The sequence below is a fragment of the Pseudopodoces humilis genome, chromosome 15, assembly GCF_049639895.1.
Source record: "Pseudopodoces humilis isolate 2021_Gansu_Grassland_sample_001 chromosome 15, ASM4963989v1, whole genome shotgun sequence".
Taxonomy (NCBI): Eukaryota; Metazoa; Chordata; class Aves; order Passeriformes; family Paridae; genus Pseudopodoces; species Pseudopodoces humilis.
This window is the reverse complement of record NC_142214.1, coordinates 4262701-4285933: the sequence shown is the minus strand read 5'-3', so window position 1 is coordinate 4285933 and position 23233 is coordinate 4262701. Positions and strand designations below refer to the sequence as shown.

At 39.6% G+C, this 23233-nt stretch overlaps 1 protein-coding gene across 1 annotated transcript in view; it reads left to right on the top strand.

The window, feature by feature from the left end:
* Positions 1 to 23233, top strand: part of LOC102100248 (connector enhancer of kinase suppressor of ras 2-like) — a 164430-nt gene that overhangs the window by 69027 nt on the left and 72170 nt on the right. Inside the window, exons 3-5 of the mRNA XM_088062604.1 lie at positions 12923 to 13125; positions 14382 to 14469; positions 20785 to 20826. Of these exons, the coding sequence (XP_087918730.1) occupies positions 12923 to 13125; positions 14382 to 14469; positions 20785 to 20826 (333 nt within the window). The remainder of the gene's footprint in view (positions 1 to 12922; positions 13126 to 14381; positions 14470 to 20784; positions 20827 to 23233) is intronic.

Genomic DNA, 23233 nt, shown 5'->3' with positions numbered 1-23233 from the left:
TAAATTGTATTGCTACTTGTTAGGCCAATGCAGGAGCAGAAAATTATGCAAATGGATAAGTAGGTAATGAGCTGGGGTTAAAAGCCACTGTAGGGCATTAGGGCTGAAATTCCCTTCAGCTGGTGTTGGGGTAATAGAATAGTATTATGTTATAATTTCTGTATGTTCTTCTACCCCTGGTTTAGGGCCCATTAATGCAACACTCATTCCTGACATAGTTTTGATTTCTCTTGAGGTTAGGAGCTGGAAGTCAGGGGTTGTGTTTGTAATTTCAGCCCTTCTGGGTGTCTGGTTTCTCCAAGGCTGGCGGTTGTGATCCCAGTCACTGCTGGGGATAAGGGAAGGGACATTTTCTCTGCACAGGGATAAAAGAAAACCCTTTCTAGCAGCACCCTGTTCCATTTCATGGTGTTTCTGTTCACACCAGCTGCCCCAGCATGGCACAGCGCAGTGATAAGGGACTGTTTATTGCTTCTCTGGCTTTGATTTCTCTGGGTTTCACAGGGATCTTTTCCTGCACAATAATCCACTCTGCCAATACCTGTGGAGAGCAGAAAGCAGGAATGCCAGCTTTAATGTTTTAACCTTAATTTTAACCTAAATTGCTCTGTGTAAGCTCTCCTGTGTCCCCAGCCTCAGACTAGCCAGGATTTGGATACTTGATTTGTCTGCAGAAACGTGGAGATCCCCTGTGGAGTCCTAAGGATGCTCACCCAGCCTCTGTGGAACAGTTAGAATTGACATATCCAATTAATTTATATGAATTATTGCTTTTCTATAATCTCAATGTGAAGTGTATGGAGCAGCCTTGCAGTGACACATGAACAAATTGTGCAGCAGAGCATTCACATTTTCTTTTCCCATCATTTTCTTTCTACACTAAAGGAATTAGAAAGAAGAATGCTGGTAATATTTTCATCCCGTGTCATCTCTTACACATGATAAAATGTGTTGCTGAATTTCTACATTACTTTTAATCAAATACATGCAAATCTTACCAAAAATTTTCTGAGTAAAGCATAAAAATCCAGATGTTGCAAAGTTTGCTTTGGTTTCATAAAAATGCCTCCAAAACACCAATCTTTAATGGAGGAGTTAAGCTGAGTAATTTTAAATTCTAAATTCTGGGGTGCCCAGTGGTAACTCTTTCACTCTGATCTTTTACTGCAAACACAGAAATAAGACTTCAAGCAGGGCATATGAAAGGAAAATATTGGTTTTCTAAAATCATGGTTTGGAGCACCGAGGGCTTTGTGCTTTCTGTCAGAAACCAGCAGAGGGTTTGGGTCTGTGGCATCATAGCAACACTTGATTGTACACTATTGCATTCAACATTTGAATACATAATTTAAATCCATTAGCCAGCTGAGGTTGATAATCTTGATTTGGCAGCTTTATGAAAGGTCTTTAGCAAAGGTGTGTGATATTTGGGTGGGAGAGCCAAGGCAGTGGGAATAATTCTCAAGGCAGGTGAGGTTTCCTGTGGCTGTGCTGCCCAGTCCCTCCCCACAGCACCCCTAAGTTTTGTGAGTTTTGTCTAATCCCAGCCAATCTCAAGGGAGCTGAGAGTCCACGAGGATTCCTGGCAGTGCTGAGAAGGTCCCAGAGTGAAATTCTGGGAGCAAATTCTCCTCATCCTTGGGGAGAGGCACCAGCCCTGGACCAGGGACAGTCAGAGGGGCTGTGCAGGTGTCCTGGGAGCCACGTGGAGAAAGGGATGTGGGAAGGAAGAGGATGCAGAGCACAGAAAATTAATCCTTTTCAGCACCCCAAAATGTGTGTTACTCCTTCCAGAGGATGCTGAAGCAGCGTGGATGAAGATCTCTGCCTGAATGCTTGGAATGCTCCAGGCACTGAGGGACAGCCCATTGACTGCATCCAGCTAATGGAATATTGATTCAGTCCTAGGTAATTATGTTAAATAGGAGGGGAATATTAGATTATAGAGGATAGAGAAGTTTATTTTTAGAACAAAAAGGAAGAATAATACACACTAGTGCAGGAAGAGATAAACTTCTCCCCTTTAAATGGAAGAAGTATTATTACACTAACATAAAATCTAGATTTCTTTAAGATAACCTGAGAACTCGGTGATATACAGATATTTTCTTGGTTTATTCAGCTGCTGAAAGTCTTAACCACCAAAGAAATTTTTTTTTTCTAATGATCAACATGAAATACACTGGTAATTCTTAGTCTTTTAATGAAAAATAATTGCACAGTTTCTTAAATGGTATTTCAAATATTTAGGTATAAGCAATATTATGAACATTTAAAATTAGCTTTTAATTTTTTTTTCTTTTCTCTTTTTTCCCCCTGGAAAGAACTATGTTGCCTTTATTCGTTGCATGTTTCATTTGCAAAATCTTCTTTCCCTCACAGAAAGCAACAGTTCCCTTCTTCCCTTTTCAAATCAACCTGGTTTGAAATCTGTCCCATGCAATGCATGGTAGCAAGCACTATACCATGGAGAACCTCTGTGCCAAGGAAATGCAGGGAGCTGCTCGGTGAAAGTTCAAAAAAAGGTCATTTTCCCTACCAAAAAATCTCTTTTCTAATTCTCAAGGAGCGACTTCTTTCATAAATTCCCAGTGAGATATTTTTCATATCACTGTGTTACATTATCAGTGTCTATGAGCTGCCTGAATTCCTGAGTAATTATCTGTGATCAGTTATTGTCAGGGATAAATTCATCTGCATGCAAATATCTGAGCATGCACATGCATATTCATGTCTCTGTTGTTGACTGAGTTGCTTGAGCAGCCTTCAGCAAATTCACAATCCAAATAGATAAATGAACTTTTTTCATACTCTCATTAATGCCCATTCAAACGAATCTTGTTACTAATTTAATTTCTATATGCTGCTCTGAATTGTTATGAATATGAGGAACATTTCTCCGGGACTGGGGTGGTTTTTACATGGAACTACCGGTTCTACAGGGATCTAAGCTAAATATCTGACCCAAGTGAAATGGTCAGTGTTGATGAAATATTTCCAAGACCAGCTTATCATTTATTCCCTGAACTTTGAATAAATTCACCATTGATTCAAATTCTAATTTTGTGTTCTGTACTGAATCTCCTTTTCTCTGTAATCTTACATTTCTGCCTTATAATTCATTTTAAGAGATGCTTAAAAATTGAGAAAATGAGGCTCTCTAGGATTGGATGGTTGGTTCTTACACCAAGCTGTTATGAAAGAAAGAGTAAAGTTTAATTGATCACCAGGTTTTAGGAATGAATAATAAAGGTTTGTGGTTATTAAACAGTGCCTCACACACATACAGCTCCCTTAGATACTTCAGAGAAAGGTGAATAGAGAGCACAGAAATGTTCAGCAAACTCTTGAGATGCTTTATCCTTGCCAGCATGGTTCCCTGGATTGGTCACTGGGAATGAAAAGAAGAATTTGGGTGTGATTTTGGTATTTCTGAGACAGAACATATCAACAGTAGCACGGTGCACACCAGGGAGCAACAACAGCAGGTTGTTGATGACTCTTGCAGGCAGGAATTGCTAATCATCTTTAAAAGTTAGCAGATCACAATCCAATACGGTTTTGGAGGAAACATCTCCTGTCATCCTTTGCTCTTGTTTGTTTATCACAGTATCCCCAGTCAGCAGATTGCTCAGAGCTTGTTTTCCTACACATATGGAAGAGGTCAAGCCACGCTGGCTGGCTGGCTTGCATATGTTTTGTAATTGCAGCCATATGCAGTTCAGTCCATCCTTAATACTGCAAGAAAATATTGGAAACCATAACCCTTGGGACGTGGAAAGAAGCCACAAAGCACCCAAACCCCCTCCATCCTCCTGGGTCTCGCTTTTGTCCCCTTCAGAAAGGAAAAGCTGCCACAAGCTTTATTTCCTCACTGGTATTTTCCTGGGAGTTGACATTGGAGATGTAAAATGTGCCCAGATGTCAGCTTGGCACCAGCCAAAAGCTGAGTGGATGCTGCACAGCACCCACCACTTTGTCAGCAGGGTTCTGAGAAGCTTGTTATGGTCATGAGAAGGTTGTTATGGTCATGAGAAGGTTTTGTTATTTCGTGCTGTTATTTCGTGGTTTTGTTAAAAAAAAAAAAATAGAATTAAATATGTTTAGAAACAATTTTTTTTAAAATGCAGATTTGCTTCCAGGGATTTTGGATCTAAACTCTTGGTAAAGCTGGAGCTGAGCAGAAAATGTGAATTAGAAGCAGAGTAGGAGAGCAGTCAGGAGCAGCTCCAAGGGATGGGTGTGCAGGAAAAGCAGGAACAATGTTCTCCCAGAGAAATTAAACCACAGCTTTGGATCAATCTCTCCTGTTTCTGGATCTGATGGTTCATCAGCACTGCAGAAATAATTATTTGTGCTTCAGATATGTAAATAATAATTTATTACACTTTATAACCAAAATGAGATATGAGTTCTCCTCTCTTCTCTTAAAATTTTCCTTTCTTAAAGCTTTGGTGAGAATGGGCACTAAGTAGCCAAATAGCTGGGTTGATGCTTAGGTGTTCAGATTATTTACAAACAGAATAAAATTCAAGCACTTGCTGAATGAGTAAACTAAAACTATGAAAAATATAAGGAGGTTTCAGATGTTAATTAAAATTTTTTCAAGGAGGTAGGGGCGGGGGGAAGGAGAACAGCCAAAATGTCCATGGCAAAAAAATATAATTAAAGCATGGTCAGCATACTCAGAGTGGCATTAATTTTAAAAGTATATGCACATTCTTTACACTTCATGCCATGATGGAAGTCAGGAGTCTACAGAACTGACTAGATCACACATTTTTACAGACTTTAGCCAAAAACGAGGCTGGTGACGTGTCACGATGTGCTGGATCTCGTTGTGTGACCCTGTAGGACAGAGAGAGAGAGAGAGCTTTGAAATGCATTTTCAGAATATGCACACCCGTCACACAAATATCCCTGTCTGGCTGCTCGGTGGATTCGATTGGTTTAATTCTGTAGGACATTTTTAAAGTCCATTCTGTGTGTAAGGAATTTGCTTTCCTCACACCTTTTTGTGGTTTAGGCACTGGTCCCACAGCATGGCTCCTCTCTCTCTCTCCATAAATCCCTGTGCAGCCTCCATAACCAAACCAGGGAGATGTTCCAGTTTATCCAAGCTCACCCAATTAGGGGAATATTTGTTTATTGCACAACTGAAATCACGGTGCTTCATTAGGATTAAGCAGACCAAGGGGGCTTTGTGCAGTTTGCTCAGAGATCTGTGGCAGGAGCTGCCAGGTAAAAGCTCCTTAGCAAATGTTCAGGCAGATGAAGGATCCTGTTAATTCCTGCTCATCTTCATCAGCCCAGGGCAGGAACTGGTGCACTGTGCAGCTTTAGGCTGGCCTAGAGTGGGGCAAGTCTTACATAACCTGGGATCCTTGAACAATAAGTCTGCATCTCCATCTCTGACCTCATCTGCTGCTTTGCTCTCACCAGGAAGCCAAATCATCTGACTCTGAAGTCTTAAACATGAAGTTAACAATTTATTTTAAAACCTTATTCTGAAAAAAATAACTGTTTCAATGGTTGGGCTTACAATCTTTTTGAGTCAAATTTTTAAGGAAAGACTATCAAGTCCTAATTCTTATCTGAAATAAAAATCACTTTTTTCAAAAATAAAAAACTTTCCAGGACAATTATAACTATGCTTGATGACATTTATATATCTCTAAATATATCTCAATTGCAATGCAAATGCTAAAGCTTCTTCTGAAGATTAAAAAAAAAATATAATGCAGATCTTAATTTTTTAATACGTTAAAATATTTAATCTTATTTCCAGATCTACTTAATTTATCTATTTACAAGATAATAGGAAGGTGTATGGAGTGCTTAGAAGCACCGTGACAAGCTCCAAATTATAGACTCAGGAGACAAAGAATTGTGACACAATTTGCTCCAGCAAGGTGGGATAATTATAATGGAAGGCAGAACAAGGGGGAGGAAAGCTGCACATAAAAAAGCATAGAGGTGTTTCAAATAATAGACCCTAATTTGTATTATGATGTTGCATATTTGCATAGTATTCCCATAGTTATTAATGAACTCCATACTTTTATTTTGATGAGATGTCATGTTCTGTGCACATGAACTGTGCTATGATACTGCAGTTTAACTGAAATGATGGGCAAATGTTGTTAAAGAGAGGCAGAAGGATTGGGTTTGTTATATATTCATTATATGTTATTATGCTAATTTCCTGATCTAGAAGGAGAAAAGCTTTTAAAGAAAAAGCTGAACAAAGTTTGGGCCATATTTTACTGGAGCTGCATTCCCCAGCCATGAATGGAAATTATTTTCCTAATACATTTATAGTTTTCAAAGCAACAGTGCTAGGATTTTATATATACATATAAAATACGTAAATTATTGAATATGTCAGTGTATAAACTCTGTGAACTACATCTAACACATTCTCCTTAACAAAACTTACAGCTTCTTTGATTTATTTAAACTTTTTATCAAGTGGTGTCATAACTTGCATCTGATTATAGGAATTGTCCCTTTTTTACCATTCAGGAAATTTCAAGTTTTAGGTTCCAGTCTCTAGACCTGAACTTGTGCACTCATTCACAGGATCCCAAATGAAAAATGTATCTGGCCTTTTTCAAATTGCTGTTCAGATGAAGGATGTCCAGCCTGTAAATTCTTTCCACACCTGGTGGAAATGCACTGCCTCACCCACTTGGACTTTTTGCTATCTCAATATCTTCAGATTGAAGTTGTATCATAAAAACATCACCACAAAATTTTAGTGAAATCAAAGAAGTGCTTACAGAGACAAGTTTTTCAGAATCAGGTTTCCACTGTCTCAAAGGCTCTTAACCTTTAAAAACATCCCTCCAGAAAGAAAATCTAAATTAAAAAAATTTGTTTTGACAGTTTTAATTCTATGGATGTGTCAGATTTATGCAAAAATCAGTGTAGGGTTAATTATGACTTTTGCTTTCATTTTCAGACAGGCTGTGTTGCCTGGTTTCATTAAAGGCTAACTGGCTCCATGCTATCCCAAAAACTCCGATTCTCATGGCAAAGCTGGAGCAGCAGCCCTGGCACAGCAGGGAGCTGCAGGATCCCATCTGGCACTCCGTGTTTTCCCAGAGGAGAATCCCAGAGCTCCTCTGGGGATTTTTCCCAAGGGGTCTCAGGGTTGTGATGGAGTCCCAGGTGGGACAGGGGTGGCACCTCCAGGCCCTGGGGACCAGGAGCAGCCTGGAAGGGACCAGGGAGGGGATGGAGCATCCTCACAGAGCTGCTGAGGTGCTGCACAGCCACACTAAATCAATTTATGGGTGATCTGAGAATGGGTTTAAAACCAGGCTGAATTGGGGAAGAAGTGCCTGGAGATGGAGCTTTTAAATTCCTAATAATTTAGAGTGTTCTTGAAACTTTTGCATGAAATGTAGAAATAGGACTGAAGCTCAATATTTAGGTTGTGGTGTTTTAAATGCCTTGAATGTGGCAAATTCCATGTAAGGTGCTTGAATTTCAGTCAGTGTTGTTTCCATTCACCTCCTCAGTCAGATCTCCTGCTCTGCCCTTTTATTTCTCTTTTATATTCAGTGAAAATTGTAACAGTCTCAAAGTATCACCTACAGAAAAAGCTGTGTATGCACCCACGTGTTTACATATTTATACATATATTTATACATATATATTTAACTGACTAGTCACACAAATGGCAACATGAACAAAAATTACTATAATTAAAAAGAAATCTGTTTTTAAGGTGAGTTAAAGTCATTACTTATGCAATATAAACTGTTTAGCTAAAATTATATCCTGTGCCTATTAAATTTCGATGTGCATACATTATTTCTATCTCTGTATGTCACATTACAGCAAAACAATTTCATTATAGCTCCACCTGTAAGAAAAAAAGCTGGGGGGGTTTCCACAGAAGAAATAAACTCTTTATATACTGCAGATATTTCATGCTTGGATTTTGGTCTTCGGGTGCTGGTGTTTACAAAAAGCTGATTAGCTTTTTCTCCCCATTATATTCATTATTTTTTATCTTGATGTTGGCTACAATAATTTGGCCTATTTTATCTCAGTATCTAAAATTCTCCCAGATTGCTTTATTAGCACAAAATCCTCCTTTGTGATGTTATTGCTTACCTGCAGTGAGGTATGAGAACATCTGAAGCCATAGCTGAAGCTTTTTTTTTTTCATTCCACTTCTTTGAACATGTAAAAAGCTCAGATCTTATATTGTCAGAAGGATACAAAATTTGCTCAATTACTTAAAAATGGAACTTCAAGCCAGAATGTACAAAACAGGCAGAGTTTTTAGCTGGAATTGTAACACAGGCACAGGGCAGGAAGGTTCACGGTGAATGTGTTTAGCTATTTCTGCATTTTGGGAAAAAGAGGAAATATCTGTCTGGAGGGGTATTTCTTATATTTCAGTTTCCAAAATTCTGATTTTAATTATATGGAGTATTCAACATCTTCTCCCTTACACTGTACCTTCTCTGCATTAGGAAAAACTGCTTCAGGTCGCTCAGAAAAAAAAATGGCATTTTCTCCTGTCACCTGAATTCTGCCATTTCTGACACCAGCCACCTGTTTCCTGCACTTCAGAAAACCCAGCCAAGTGTGAAAGCCCTGGGGGATCTTCTCCAACAGCCCCAGCACAGCAGCTCAGACCCAGCAGGAGGGGGGAACTAGGACAGAGAGGCTGGATTTGGGAGGGTGAGAGGGGAAATAGGAGCATTGAGGAGCTGTGCTCTGCAGGCACCAGCAGAGTTATCCTCGCACCCAAAGCAGCTGCTCCCCTCGCTGCCAAGTGTCGCTGCAAGCACAACTCCATCCCAGCCTTTTGCTAATGATATTCCTCCATAATGAGCTTGTTCTGATCTCACCCTTGTGTTTAATTTCTGCCTCCTGACATCCTTCTTTCCTGTCATGGAATGGGGCGTCAGGAATTGCTGAGCTCCAGCCTGAAACACGGGATCAGTCGCTGAACAAATCAGATAATCTGTGTAGCTCTTTTGAGTGTGTGAAGGTAATAATGCTGTCAGTGGAGATATAGAACAGTACTTACTGTTTGATCTGTGCTTTTATATGAAATAATTTAAATATTTAAGAGATTTTCCAGTCATCTCTTTCTGTGTTCAAGGTGTGCTGTTACTTTGGCACTTTGTGCAAAGTTTCTGTCCAGGTCCCTTTTTCTGAAATGGAGCATTGGTGGCTTTAGGCAACTTTCTATTCTCATTAAGCAGCTTCCTGATCCAGATTTCAGGATAATTTGACAAATTATGTGGCTGTGTGGCTCTAGACAGGCAACATCTGGGGTCATTTTGATAGTGGGGATTCATTCTCTAAACTTGTATATCCATTTCCATTAACTGAGTCATTTGATGATGGAACAACCCGAAGCATCGTGAAACAGCCAGGGGATGCAAAAATACTTTCTTGTTTATTTTTCCCTGCTCTTGGGATGAAAAACATTCCTGCCTATGCTAATGGCACCCTCTTTTCCCTTCTAGAGCTTTTCCCTTTTATTTTTCTGTCTTTCTTTTTTAAACCAGAAATTATATCTAGGATTTACAGTGCAAGAAAGAAATCACCTGAATCTCCTGCCAGGAGACAGAATTTTCCAGGCTCAGGAGCATCATTTTCATGGCATGGCTCACAAGAGCAGCACATATTTAACACAGGGGGAGCAGAATGTGTGGCAGTGAAAGCTGAAGTCTGGCCTGGCAGCTGTGATAATGATTTAGTCTGGCAGCTCAGAGACTCTCTCTCAGTTACACCATGGAGATGAGGTGCCTACAGGAATTAGAGATCTGGATACTGGCAGTGCCATCCACAAGGCTCCTCACCTGCTTAATCACTGCCAGAAACTACAATTCTTTGTTTTCAAACATCTTCACTGAGTTATAATTGATGCAGTTTAATTTTGGGGAGTACCCATTTCCTGGCTCTTTTCTCCTCTGGAACAATCTCCTCCATCCCCCATCACGTTGGTTGCTGACTCTGCACCAAAAGAAGCCACAACTTTCTTCACTCCTCTCCTAATATCTCCTGATATCCTGCCACAGTAGGGTTTGGTAGCATCAGCATGCAGGGATACTTTCAAGGTTTACTTTTAAGCACATTTTTCCCATTTTGTACATGATTACATTGTTTGATTTAAAAATTAAAATCATTGTTTGATTTAAAAATTAAAATCTCGGATTTAGATGCACTTAAATCTAGAACAACCCAATGTCTCTGACTTCTACAAAGACATTGATTTACTGTCACTTTCATTATAGTTTTATCTTTTCCCCTTTATTGTGCCCCACTCAGTCTCAGGTAAACACTAACTTGCATCAGCACTTCTACTGAGCTGAAAAATTTCCTTTCATCTTCTGATTATCTTTATGGATATATTTTATCTACGTTTTGCTGTATTTTAAATTTTACATTGACACTAATTGAGGTTGTCATTGACATGTAAGCAATAAACTTCAAGATAAAGCAAAGCACTTGTTCACTAGGTGGATTTCCTCACACACATTTCCTGCCCAACCCTCTGTCTTCCAGTGACTGGAGAAGATCTCTCTGGCTGATTACCCTTGATGGGATCTGCAATATCCTCTGGCATTTATAGATTCAGTGATCAAACTGTGTCCTTTCCTGCTTAACTCCTCTTAAAAGCAAAATGACAGATTTCCAGAGCTTTTATGAAATAACAAATTATTGGGAGAGGTTTTTCCCTGCTTGTTTCCACGGGAATAAGCAACCAGGAGGATCTAGTTTATCATTCTTTATAATGTGTTGCTGAATGTGCAGAATGAAACCTGTTCTGAGGGGAAACCAGCCCTGCCCAGCTGGCTGAGAGCTGGAAAAGGCATCCCAGTGCATCCACTTAGTCATCATCTTGGCACGAGTGGAAGTCAGGGGGAAAACAGAGCAGGGCAGGGAATTCCTCCAGTGCTTTAATAAAAGAAAGATTAGATGTGATATTAAACAGAAGACATGCTAATGTCACATACAGCTTGCTCTTTAAACTCTTCCAAAAGAGAATGACTTTCTCTGGTGACACTGTTGCTAACTGTGCCCTATTTGTTCTGGGAAATATGTTGAAGAGGGTTTGTTCCTCATTTGTAGCGATTTAATCTTGAACTGGATGGCCCAGCCCTTACCACCATGTTTTAGCTGTGGTACGAGGCTAACAAAGGGATTAGTTCTCTCCCTGGTATTTAAATCTAATTCTTTGCAGTCAGCTAAGGTAGCAAAGTGTTTCATTTCTCACAGATTTCCCTCCAAGCTGGAGGAAAGGCCTTGATTTATTTCTCAGGGTGAACTTTGACAGGGAGAATGGCTGGCAGGGAAGGCACTGTCCCCAGTGCCAGCTGTCACAGGTCCAAACCACTTCAGCAAGTGTTTGTTTGTGCTTTGTTTGCTTTCCATACACCCCCAGTTTATAATCCTGTTATTGGTCAGTATATTTCCCTTTTCTGGAGTTGAAAATTATTGTTTCTAGTACAAATATCCAGCTTAGCATCTGTCAAGAAATTTTCTTGGATTTTGAAAAGAAGTATTCTTTTCAATTCTTTATTCTCTGCTTTGAGGAAGAAATTTAGGCAAAAAATATTAATGTGTGATATTCATGATCCTCTGTAATATATATATATATAATAATATATGTAATAATATATAGTTGAAATTAACAGTGGGCAATCAATTCAGACTCTGAGAGTTGATTTTATTTAAATGCTCATTAAATTATTTCTTGTCCTACATCCTGTGTGGGCTGCAAGAAATCTCGGTTCAATTCAGTGTGTCTGGGACTTTCTGTGTGAATTTGAATTATTTAATGGATTTGAACTATCTTTGTGCTTGTTATCTGGGACTAAGTGGGGAATAGGGGTGGTGATAAAAGGACTGAGACATGGATGAAGGAATGTGGGTAAAGGGAAAAGGGAAAGTGTTTGGAAACCTTCAATTGGATTCAACCCTTCTCCCCCCAGCAGAACTAGAGCAATGGACAAAAATCCATTCAGAACTCTTAACTATGAAACCCTGTCCCTGGCTGAGTCTCTGAGGCACGAGCAGCTGTTCCCACATGTTCTCTCTGAGACTCCTCCGTGTGCAGCCGTGGGCAGCAGGAGCTGCCTCTGCCCTGATCCCGTTCCATGTTCCCGAGTCCAGCCCAGGTGGGATTGGGGCTCTCCAGCGGTGCCAGGGCTCAGGAGAGGCTGCTCCTGGGAAAACCTCTCAGCAAGGCCATGGACCACGTTATTCCTGATTCTCAGGGCAGGGGAAGGGGGTGTTCTGCTCAGGGGAAGGAATTCCAGTGCAGTGGGACTGCTCCAGAGTGTCACTGTTGGACACTAAATCATTCACACGGATGCAGCTCGAAGTGCAGTGAAAAAGGAAGAGAAGTTTATTTGTTCTTTCATTATTTATAGGTTTTTGACCAGGGATTGGATAGAGAGGTCACCACCTTCCCAACCAAACTGGCTGTGAGAGACGTCCATCAAAAGACAAACCCTTAATGGATGTATAAACACCTATGTTAATAGTTACTTTCCTGGGACAGTGGCTAGAAATGATGAAAACAATATGGAAGTGTCTGATTCTCAGGGTGACGCCAGAGTGAGTGCCACAGCAGAGAGAGGGGACAGCGCTCTCCCTCCCTCAGCTGCCCTTCCTGAGAGCAGGACAGACCTTGAGACTCAGCACATGGGGATCCTTGCTGCCTTTCCCTCGTGTGGCTGAAGCCACGTGAGCTGTGGTGGACTGGGAGTGCTGTGTCCCGGCCTGGGTCCATCCCGAGTGTCCCAACCCAAATATCCCTGTTTGATCTCAACCCAGGTAGCCACAACCACCCTCTCACCCGGGGCGACCCAGGATGTTCATCCTCAGTTTGGTCCATGTAGCTGACCACACACTCTATCAATCTTCTTCTTCCCTTCAGAATTACGGTTTGGAGACTGAAAACCTGAGAACTCTGTCTCACAAGCTGAACGCCTCAGCCAAAAACCTTCAGAACTTTATAACGGGTAGGAGGAGGAGCGGCCATTACGATGGCAGGGCCTCCAGACGACTGCCAAATGATTTTCTTACCTCTGTAGTTGACCTGATTGGTGCTGCCAAGAACTTACTCGCCTGGCTGGACAGGTAATTCACTGTTCCTCAATCCCTTGTGCATGAGAATAATTCTTTGGGGAGTTTTGTGTTTGTTCTTTCTTTGCCTCTTGTACTCTTGTAGTCTAATATTAAAATGGCGGCTCTGGAATTCCAGCTCTAAATTTTTAGAAATTTGTGAAATATTGGAAGCAAAATTTAGTACCCTTGTCTGTCAGGAGAGTGTTAAAATTTGATCTAGGTACTTTCTGAGATTCTTTCAGTTGGATTTTGTGTGAAATTAATATTTCTGTGCTAGTCTCACTGCCACAGCTGTTAACATCATCAGAAATTTCAGAATGAAGGGCAAGGAAGGAGAGCTGGTAGAGTTTGAGCTCTCTTTCAGCCATCAAAAAGACACAGAAAAGCTGGAGTTGAGCAAATCAATTAAGAATGTTCAAAATAAACTATAATACCTGCTTAGTCTGAAAATTCAATGTTCTTATTTATCAGGAGTAGTCTGGATGTGTTAGGTACAGGTGTGATGGTTAATCCTCAACAACCAGCCACTGGTGTTTTTACATTTATGAACTGAAAATTTGATTAAAAGTATCCCTGTGACTGTGGCAAGACAGAAACCAAAACCTAAACCAGCATTTTTCTTGTTTGGAAAAAAACCCCAAACATTGGCTTGTTTTCCTTTGTAGTTTTAGCAGTGAATAGCTTTATCTGGAATCGGAATGCTCTGGAATGTATAAATGGCACCTTAGAAATCACAGTGAGAGTGAATCACCCTCCTTTACAGGATTTGTATAATCCTGGTGACATCTTCCTAACCTAATGCCAGCAGTCATATTCTCTCAGGCTATGACCTTGTCAGTCCTTATAAATTCAAACGGGGTCAGATTCAGCCAGAATTTGGAAAGCCTGAAGAAAATCTGAGTGTGCAGGAAGCTGTGACTAAGTAAGAATTACTGTGCTCTCTGAATTAAGGTGCTGCTTGCTGCTGAGGAGTGATGTCATACCAGAAATGCCATCTTTTTAATAAGAAGTACAAAGAAAATCTGGGCTGCTTGTGGTTATTTGAAGGCTCCTATTTCTACTCTCCATAAGAACAAGAACTTCTGATGTTCTGGCCAAAATCCAGTTTACATCCTGCCTGCATTTTTTCTTGTTTCAAAGGTGTATATTACAAAAGTCGTGCAACTTGCTGCTGGAGATTAAAGTGATTTGGCTTTTTTGTGCTGTAGAAGTGATCCCTGTATTAAATTGTGGTTCTCTAATGCTGAATAAACCTTCCCCTGTCCCAGGTCTCCGTTTGTCAGCGTGACAGAATATTCACTGCTGAAAAACAACATTGTTCAACTGTGCCTGGAACTAACAACCATTGTGCAACAGGTAGGAGTGGCTCTCCTGTGCTCTGAGTCCTTTCACATCACTGCTTAAAAACTGCAATGGTAAAAGTAATCACAGTTTTTTACATCACCATAAAAGTTGTTACAGCATTACCTCTCTGTTCTTTCCATTTTCTTATTTTTTGGGAGGGACATGAAGATTTTTGGACTTTGGGGATCCTCCTGGATAGATTGAAGGATGGTGTGAAGTTAAAAATAATCCACTTTTCTCTTGAGTGGGCAATTTCATGCCAGGTAATTTACTACCATGCAAGTGTTAAACAGAAGAAATAAGCCACAGTGGGAAACAGCTGAGCTACTGCTGACAGGTTATTCCAGATTAAAATCTGAATGATCCAAAATGTTTTGCGGACAAGTTCTTAAAATACATACAAATATATCCAGAACCTCCACTGTGGCTTCTTCACTGAAAGGAGAGCCAGGATCATGGAAGTTTTTTAGGGATGAACACGAAATATTCACAATACTAAACAACTAACTACAGAACAGACAGTGATATCATCACTGACACTCATCTGTTATTTATAATATGGTACAGTCCACAAGGACATCAAAATAATGTATCTGGTCTTTAGTTCTGTATAATATATAGAATTATAGAATATCCTGGGTTGGAAGGGACCCGCCAGGATCACCAAGTCCAACTCCTGGCCCTGCACAGACACCCCAAAAAATCCCACCCTGTGCCAGAGACCATTGTCCAAACACTCCTGGAAGTCAGGCTTGTGAGCCTATAACAATAAAATATAACAATATAATAACAGTCTCTGGCAGTGTCTGCCCCTGAAGTGAGACAAGAGGTGACACACAGGTACTGAAAGACTGAGGGTAAATTAGTTTTACAAATATTTACAATGAGGCACTCCCCTTGTGAGCGGATAAAATATTGATGAGGCAAAAGAGCGTTCCTGGGGTATGTGGAGAGGTCAGAGAACAGGCAGGGCTGTCAGGAATGAAGAAAAGGGGAAGGATGAGAGGATTGAAGGAGGGAGAGCAAGCAGAAAGCTTGGCTTAAGCTCCAGTTTTGTAGGGACTTTAGGCTGGGCCTGTCTCCAATGCAGAGGACCCCCCTGCCTGCCTCTGTCCTGTGCTGCCACAGATTTCCACTCACCCTCCCAGCAGACCAAACACAGAACTCAATTACAAATGCTTTTTGGAGGAGTAATGGAGTAGTAGTTCTGAAAACATTTTTTTCCCCTCCAATTTTATTTCAGTTCTTGGAGCAAAAGAACTAAGGCTAATAAATATGTCATTGTATTTTACACTATTATCCTTAATTTATAATATTCAGCTTTACTCCTTCTGGAAATCTTGTCCTTTATGCATTTTTGCAGCAGAAAACAAAGATCCTTTTTTCTCTTTTCTTAGTTCAGAAATTCCTATGTCTGCATTTAATTATTTATGTATCTTTATTAAGCTTTCTCTTACAAGGTGCTTATAGCACTAGGCTATTTTTGATTTACAGACTAAGCAAAATAAACTTCTTTACAGTATAAAAAGTCCAGATTCTGATTCTGTCCTTCAGCTGATATTGCATTTTGTTTGTGTGAGTTTGATTTTTCCCTGTGGTCCAGGTGAAAATAGAGTAATTTTGAATTGCTGTCTCCACTTCTGTCGTTCATGTCCCAGCTTTTGGCAGATGAAATTCTGTTCTCCTCTGCCAGCAAGTTTGGTTCTTTATTTTTTTTCTAGTTCTTCAGCTCCAGTCCCAAAGCTGTCCTCCTTCTGACAACTTAAAAACAATCTTTTAGCATAAACTCTGAGTCATTCCAAGATGAGAAATGCTTAGTTAGTTCTTCAGGTTACAAATCAGGTTTTGTCTTTTCTTTATCTTATTGTCAGATCTGGCTTGTTTGATGGTTGTCTATTAAGATCTTTTTATGTTATATTCAACTTAGCACCAGAAAGAGCAGATAAAACCAAATCAGTCATAGAGAGACAGCATTGCTGCCACTAAATCTGAGGAAAATTGACCTTAATGTGTGAAAGCAGAAATGTCTCACCTAAACCAGAACTGCAGGCTCAGCTGTAGGCTGGAATATGAATTGAAAGGCATAGCTAATAGAAACCTGGCTCTCAGATCCTTTCAGCTACTCCTTGTTTTATGAATTACATACATTTTAAATACCTCATTCAGCCAGTGTGAAAGCAGCAGTCAAGGGTACAGGTTTGGCACACTAAGTGAGGAATGTCTTTGACATTTTGTGCAAATTGAACACGTTTTGTGTGCACAACTTGCAGCTGCCACTCCAGGTGAATTTTCTTAACAGGGGACATTGCCCTCTAACCTTAGTTTAATATAGAAAGTACTTATGAATCCTCATGCTCAGATGTCCTGTGTGATCTGAGTGACATAACCCTAGATCAAGTTTATTTTAATGTATTATTATTATTTACATACCATGCAAATGCTGTGATGAATAGTCACTTATTTAACTTTAAACAACATCTGCTCATGCTGGTTAAAAGAAAACCTCATTCTCTAATTTTAGAGGAGTTTTACAGCTGTCCATTTCTGCTTGGAAATTCATTTTATTCTGCTCAGTTTTCTTAACCCTTTTGATCACCTTCACTAAGCTACTGTGAAAGAATTATGTCATGCACAGAGCTGCAGAAACATCCTGATTTTGAGTGCAATATCCCATGAAAATGTGTTTATAAAAAAAGCACGTTAGATCAGGGTATTGAGATGTTTGAGCTCTCTGCTGACTTCACTTTGAGTTACAGCTCAGTTTCAAGGTGCACTCACGCTCCTGCCTGCTCTGAAATGGAATCCACCAGAATAACTGAACTAAATTTGGGTTTGGTCATGCTTTAGCACCAAGGCTGTCCTGAGGGAAAGACAACTGGAGGAACTGGGGAAGAACAAGTTTGGGTTTCTGCTCATAAAACACAGCCATTGGTTAATTTTCCATTGAGCATAAAGAGTTTCCCAGTCCTAGTGGCAGCTGGGAATCTAATTTTTCCTCATTATGCCAAAGATGTTTAAATCTGAGGTAGATGCATTTGATACACTCATTGACCTGCAAGAACAAACTTTCTCTCAACAAAAAGTTTGTCTTGCCAAAGGATGTCAGCACAACTCAGCCTTTTTCCAACAAAATCCAAACAAAATTTTGCTCGTTCTCCCCTTTATTACTGTCTAATTAACCTCACTGAGGTACATTCAGACACCTTATAATGGATTTTTGCCCTATTTTTAGCCACATACTGTGTTTGGGATGAAGCATGGTTTAGGATGAAGCTTTTCTGGTTTTTTAAGCCATCTAGTTTGCAGTGCAGCTGATAGGAATTGTTGTTTCTTAGTAACTTCTGTACCTGGAGTAAACTTCAAACCAGCCTTCCCATGAAGGTGGCTGGACCAGACAACCTCCAGAGGCCCCTTCCACCTGAATTATCCTGTGATCCAGCAGCTGCCAAGAAAAACCTGGCTGTTATTTTCAGTTTGAACTTTGCAGACTTCAGCTTTCAGCCCCTCCATCTTATTTTGCTTGCATTTGCTAAAGAACATTTCATCAAACATCTGTTCACTCTTTTCTAAAAATACACTCTGATCAAGTCTCTACCTTTGAACCAAGAAAAATGAGTCAGTTCTGTGCATTTGCCATTGTATATTTGTCTGATTCCACAGCAATCTCTTTCTTTTGAATGTCTGAATTTCAGAAGTATTTCATTTTAAGCATGCCAGCAATGTATTTTGAAATACCTCTTTGTCATATCCACCACTCAGAGACTGCTGTGGGACTTTCCTGTTGTGTTTTGGTAGAAAATTCTCCTTTATCGGGGCTCAGTTTCTTTTCAGTAGTTGATTTAACTCACACTGATTTAGAGAACTTAGTTAATGAGCTAAATATTTCACATTTTTTTATGTGTTAGTTAACCGTCCTCAAGAACTCGCCATAAAACATTCTTGATGGCATCTGCAGATTTTTGTGGTACTTGCATTTTTTCCTTCTTTCAGAACTAGAAATTGAAATTTTGACTAGATTGTGGGTGAGCACAAGCCCCACTGACCTTTTCTCTTTATGAATATGCAGAGGAGCAGCTTCACTTTATCAGAGACAAAAGTGTGCTGCACCTTCCAATTTCAGATATTCAGGACAGTGCAGCCTTTGCCTGGTTTGCAACACTGCTCCTGTGACTGGTTTTGTAATTCCTGGGTTTGAACCTTTTACAGAGGGGAAATAGAACACAGCTTCTAATTTAAAGGTTATTTTAAACTTTAAAAACAAATATTTTTATCATGTCATCTTGCTACTGGAGAAGGTAGAAAGAATGTGACCATAACTATTATTTATGTTGTAAGAAAAATAGATCAACATCATATAAATGGTAGTCCTGGAAAATTATTTTTTTAATGAGATCCCTAATGCATTGCTATTTATCAGAGAAAAATAAACCAGAAGAATGTTGTGACCTACTTATCTTAATATTTTAGTATAACACTGCAAGTGCTTTTAACCTCTCAGTTAAACCAGTCTGATGTCTTTCAAAAAAAAGTCAATATGCATCTATTTTGGAAGGAATCCCAAAGCCATTAACATTTTTCATGCTAATGTTATCTTGAATGTGCAACATAAGTACAGCTAACATTAATTCTGCTCTACAAAACAGTAAAATTTCAGTTTTACTATACGTAAGTCTTCTATTCTTTGACCTGAAGTAATTAAGTTTGTTCAGAGGGAGGTTCATATTGTATTTCTAGCACAGAAATTAAAGGAATAATTTAGACAGGAACATTAGCTTGGAAGTCAAGCTGGAAGCCCTGCTGTGATCATTTTGTTCTCTTGGTACGTGGAGGGTTAAAAGGAGATGGTGGATGAGCTGTTTGAAGTGTGCAAAACTTGTAGGAAAAACTGCCTTGGGCATTGCCAGCCAAACTGACTAATTGAATTCTTTTTTGTGCTCTAGAAAATAACAGTATGAATACAGAGGAAACATCAAAGGGATACTTGACCATGAAATGCTAATATAAATTCCTCTGTGTTGCTTTGTGCTCCCAATCTTCTGATTTTGACTTTCTTATTCTGTAGCAATATTCTTTAAACTGTAGTCACTTAGAAATTAATTTCTCCACAGGAGCAGCAATCCTCCAAAATAAATATTGACCTTCAGAGCTGAGGGAGGGGCAGTTCCTTGTGCTGAGGGTTGAGAGCAGCTGCCTCAGACGGGCTCAGGGGAAAAAAAATCCTCGAAGGGACACCCAAGGGACAAGATTTCGGAGCTGGATAGGAACAGCCAAGGGTTTGGGCAGCTGGAAAAGGGGAGCAGAGACCTCCAGAGAAGGTCCCAACCCAATCTGAGTGTTCAGGACACAGGGAATGAGGGAGTTGGGATTGTTTCATGGGAGATCTGAAGCAATTAACTTATTGCTAATATATTAAGATCTGGTAAAAAGAGGAAATCTTGAGAGCTATAGGGAATCTTAAACTGCTTGAAGGGATATCACAGAATATTCTGAGTTGGAAGGGACCCACAGATCAAGTCCAACTCTTAAGTCAATAAAACCCTCAGCCTTGGTGTCGCCATCACCAGGCTCCAACCACCGCAGGGAATCTTTAGTTACTTGAAGGGACCTCTCAGGAATTATCAATAAGTTAAATTTTACTTGAAAGCTTATTCAAGGAAAACAAACTAAATAAAGAGGATGGGTTTTTAAAATGATCCCATATCTTGCTCTGTAGAAAGGCTATTCCAATGTGGAATAGCACTTGGATAAGGATTTAACAATTTGCCAAAGGAATAAGGGGAGAGGGAGCCTGGCTGGGGGCTGAGGCCAGGCCAGGGCTGCCCTCAGGGGGAAGCAGGACTTGGGGAGACCCTGCTCCAATCTCACAGATATTTTCTGTGTTTTCCTTTCTATTCCATGTTTTAGCAGGATATAACCTGAGATTTGGAGCAGCAGGAGGAGGTGGGGCAGAGCTGCAGGGGATGGTTCAAACCCCTTTGCCGTGACTGTGCCCCAAATTCCAGAGGGTCACACTCAGGGAACTTCCAAACATTGATGAGTAACAGAGGCAGCAGATCCCTTTTAGCAATTTGTACGGTTTGTTTCATGAAATAAAACCAATATTTTAACCCCTGTAAAAAGCAAGGGAAGGATGGCACTGAAATCATAGACTGTAAGATCGATTATTCTTAAAAATGGTAGCTAAAATAGGAAAAAATAGCTAAAAGTAACAATTTTTAAGGTTCATAAGGAATATGTAAGAGGTTCTTAACAGCATTCTTCTTTCATTTCTTAATAGGAAATTTAATGTGACATTCATTTAATTGGTTTTGTTCTATTTTACCACAGGATTGTACGGTGTATGAAACAGAAAATAAAATTCTTCATGTGGTAAGTAATTCTGCTTTGGTATTCTCTATTTTTATCCTCACACAAAAATGGTTGTTTTCAAAAAATAAGGATATTGTATAATAATAATGTTATAGGAAAATAAAGTTCCTTACTCTTTAGCATAATTTCTGATGAATCACATCCATTGCTAAAAATGAAAGTTCCCAGCAGTAATGCTCTCTGTTATAGCTACAGTTAATTACAAATAAAAAATTATTGTCTTTTTAGGTTTAGAAGCTGCACAATATTTTGTATAGTTAATATTCCTACCAGAATGGCTGCTCAGATCCACAGACCTGGTCCATCACTGGTTGTCAGACTGAGCATTTTGTGCCTTCAGAACTGAAAAAAAAATCTGATGACAAAGGGGAGTGGAAGAATCTTATCCAAGATTATTGATTAGATATTGGTTTTAAGTTCAAATACTTTATATTTTCCTGGTCCCAGCACTGAAAACTTGTACTGACACTGAGATAGAGTTAAAGCCTGTAGTGAAAGGGAACTCTCAAAGGATTTACAAGTTCAGATAAGCTTTGACAAGCTCTGCCCAAGTGCCTGGCTCTTTTTTTCTCTTTTTTTAAAAAGCCTTTTGCACACTCTGCTTCCAGCAGGGATTAAAATCTGTCATAAAACATTGATGTGCTGTTAAATTTAGAAAGATTGCAGTGACTTTTAGGGGGGAAAAAAAGCTTACTATTGCAAACCTGGGTATGAATAGAATTTTTAAAAGCACCTGATACCTTCTGGGATTTGGAGTGTGCATACACACACATACATATATATACATATATATATTTATATTTACACCTTTTAACCCACAATTCTAACTGTGGCAGGGACACCTTCCATACATATTATTGAAAAGTTCTTTGTTGTTTTTTACTAAAAAAAAAGTAAAGAGAGTTTCAAGAGGCAGCTCTAAGGTTAAAACATTACAGTAGAAGGTAGAAAGTGTTGCTCTCTCTGGGATTTAGTCTGCATCTAATCTGGGCAAATGCTCTCAAATGTTGAGACATAGAGAGGTTTTCAGTTGGAAATGATGATAATATCTTGATTTGCCACTGATTCAAAAGCTGGATAAAGAACGTACTCGCACACAGGGGCACCCACTACACTGGAGATTTTTTGAGTTTCTCCATCACTGGTGGGAGATGAGACTCAAATTCTGCTCAGGGATTCTGGCCCTGAGCTGAAACTGCTTGAAATATTTGTGGAAATGGTGACCTTTAGCTGCAGTCATACACACCTCAGTGGGATGCTTTGCATCCTGCAGCTGATACAAAATCCAGATGCCACAGCCAGGGCTCCAGAGCTGTCCTTGGATTTCCAGATGAGTAACTGCACAGTGAATGGAAATACAACCTATAAATTTAGGCAGTTAACTTATTCATTGTGACAACTTTATTTGTTTAACTTCTGTGGATAGTGTCAAATGAGATATTAGAAAGCCTCATGCTTTTGCAAACGCCTGAAACAAAACTTCCCTAAAGGGATTTCGCTGGAATTTGCTATAATTAGGAAAAATGAGAGTACAGTCCCCAAAGCAAAATAGATGCACACAGCACAGCCTCGACCGGAAACCCATCCTGAAATTCTGTTAAATGAATTCTTTCACATTAGGTTCAAACATTTTTAGGCATAGACTCCTTTGAAGGAGTGTGCTTTAAGCAACACACAGAGATTTGGGAATAAATCTTTCCACATGAATGTTGTCTGAGAGTTCAGCTCAGCTCCTCTCTGACCTACAAAGTTTGTTTTGACAGATGGGTTTAATTTGTCAGACCCACTGCTACTGTCCATGCAATGGAACTCCTGCTTTGAAGGTGCTTCTGTGGATTTGCACTAAGATTTTGAGATCTTTAGCTGGAAGGCAGGATAACAAAATCATTGTATAGCTGTAGTGATGTAGGATATCAGTTAAAGGACGTGTTCAAAGATGCATAAGAATTTTACTTCAGGAAAGGGGTTAACTAAGGCACTTCTCTGCCAGGGTAATTTTTAACAAAGGAAATTTTCCAAGTTGAAGAGCAGAATTCACCTAATTATCACAGTTGGTAGGGATGATGTCATCATTTGGTAGCCAAAATGGGTTATTCAGTTGGGTAAGATTTATTTTAACCTGTTTCTCTCAGCTTCCATTGTATTTATAATCATAAAGATAAAGTTCATTGGGTTTGTTCTTTTGCTTTTAAAGTGCCCATGGTTGGAGTGGAGAAGATAATTTAGAGATACAGATACTCCTCTACAGCAGAACTGTTCATACATGTACATTTTCTTGCCATTTATGGATATTTTCTGTTCCCTTAACCACTTGCTCTTGACTTTCATACACCTGCAGTTTTTACAGCGCTAAGAATTAAAATTATCTGCTTATTCTTGGTTAGTTCTTAGAAGAAGAACTTCTTCA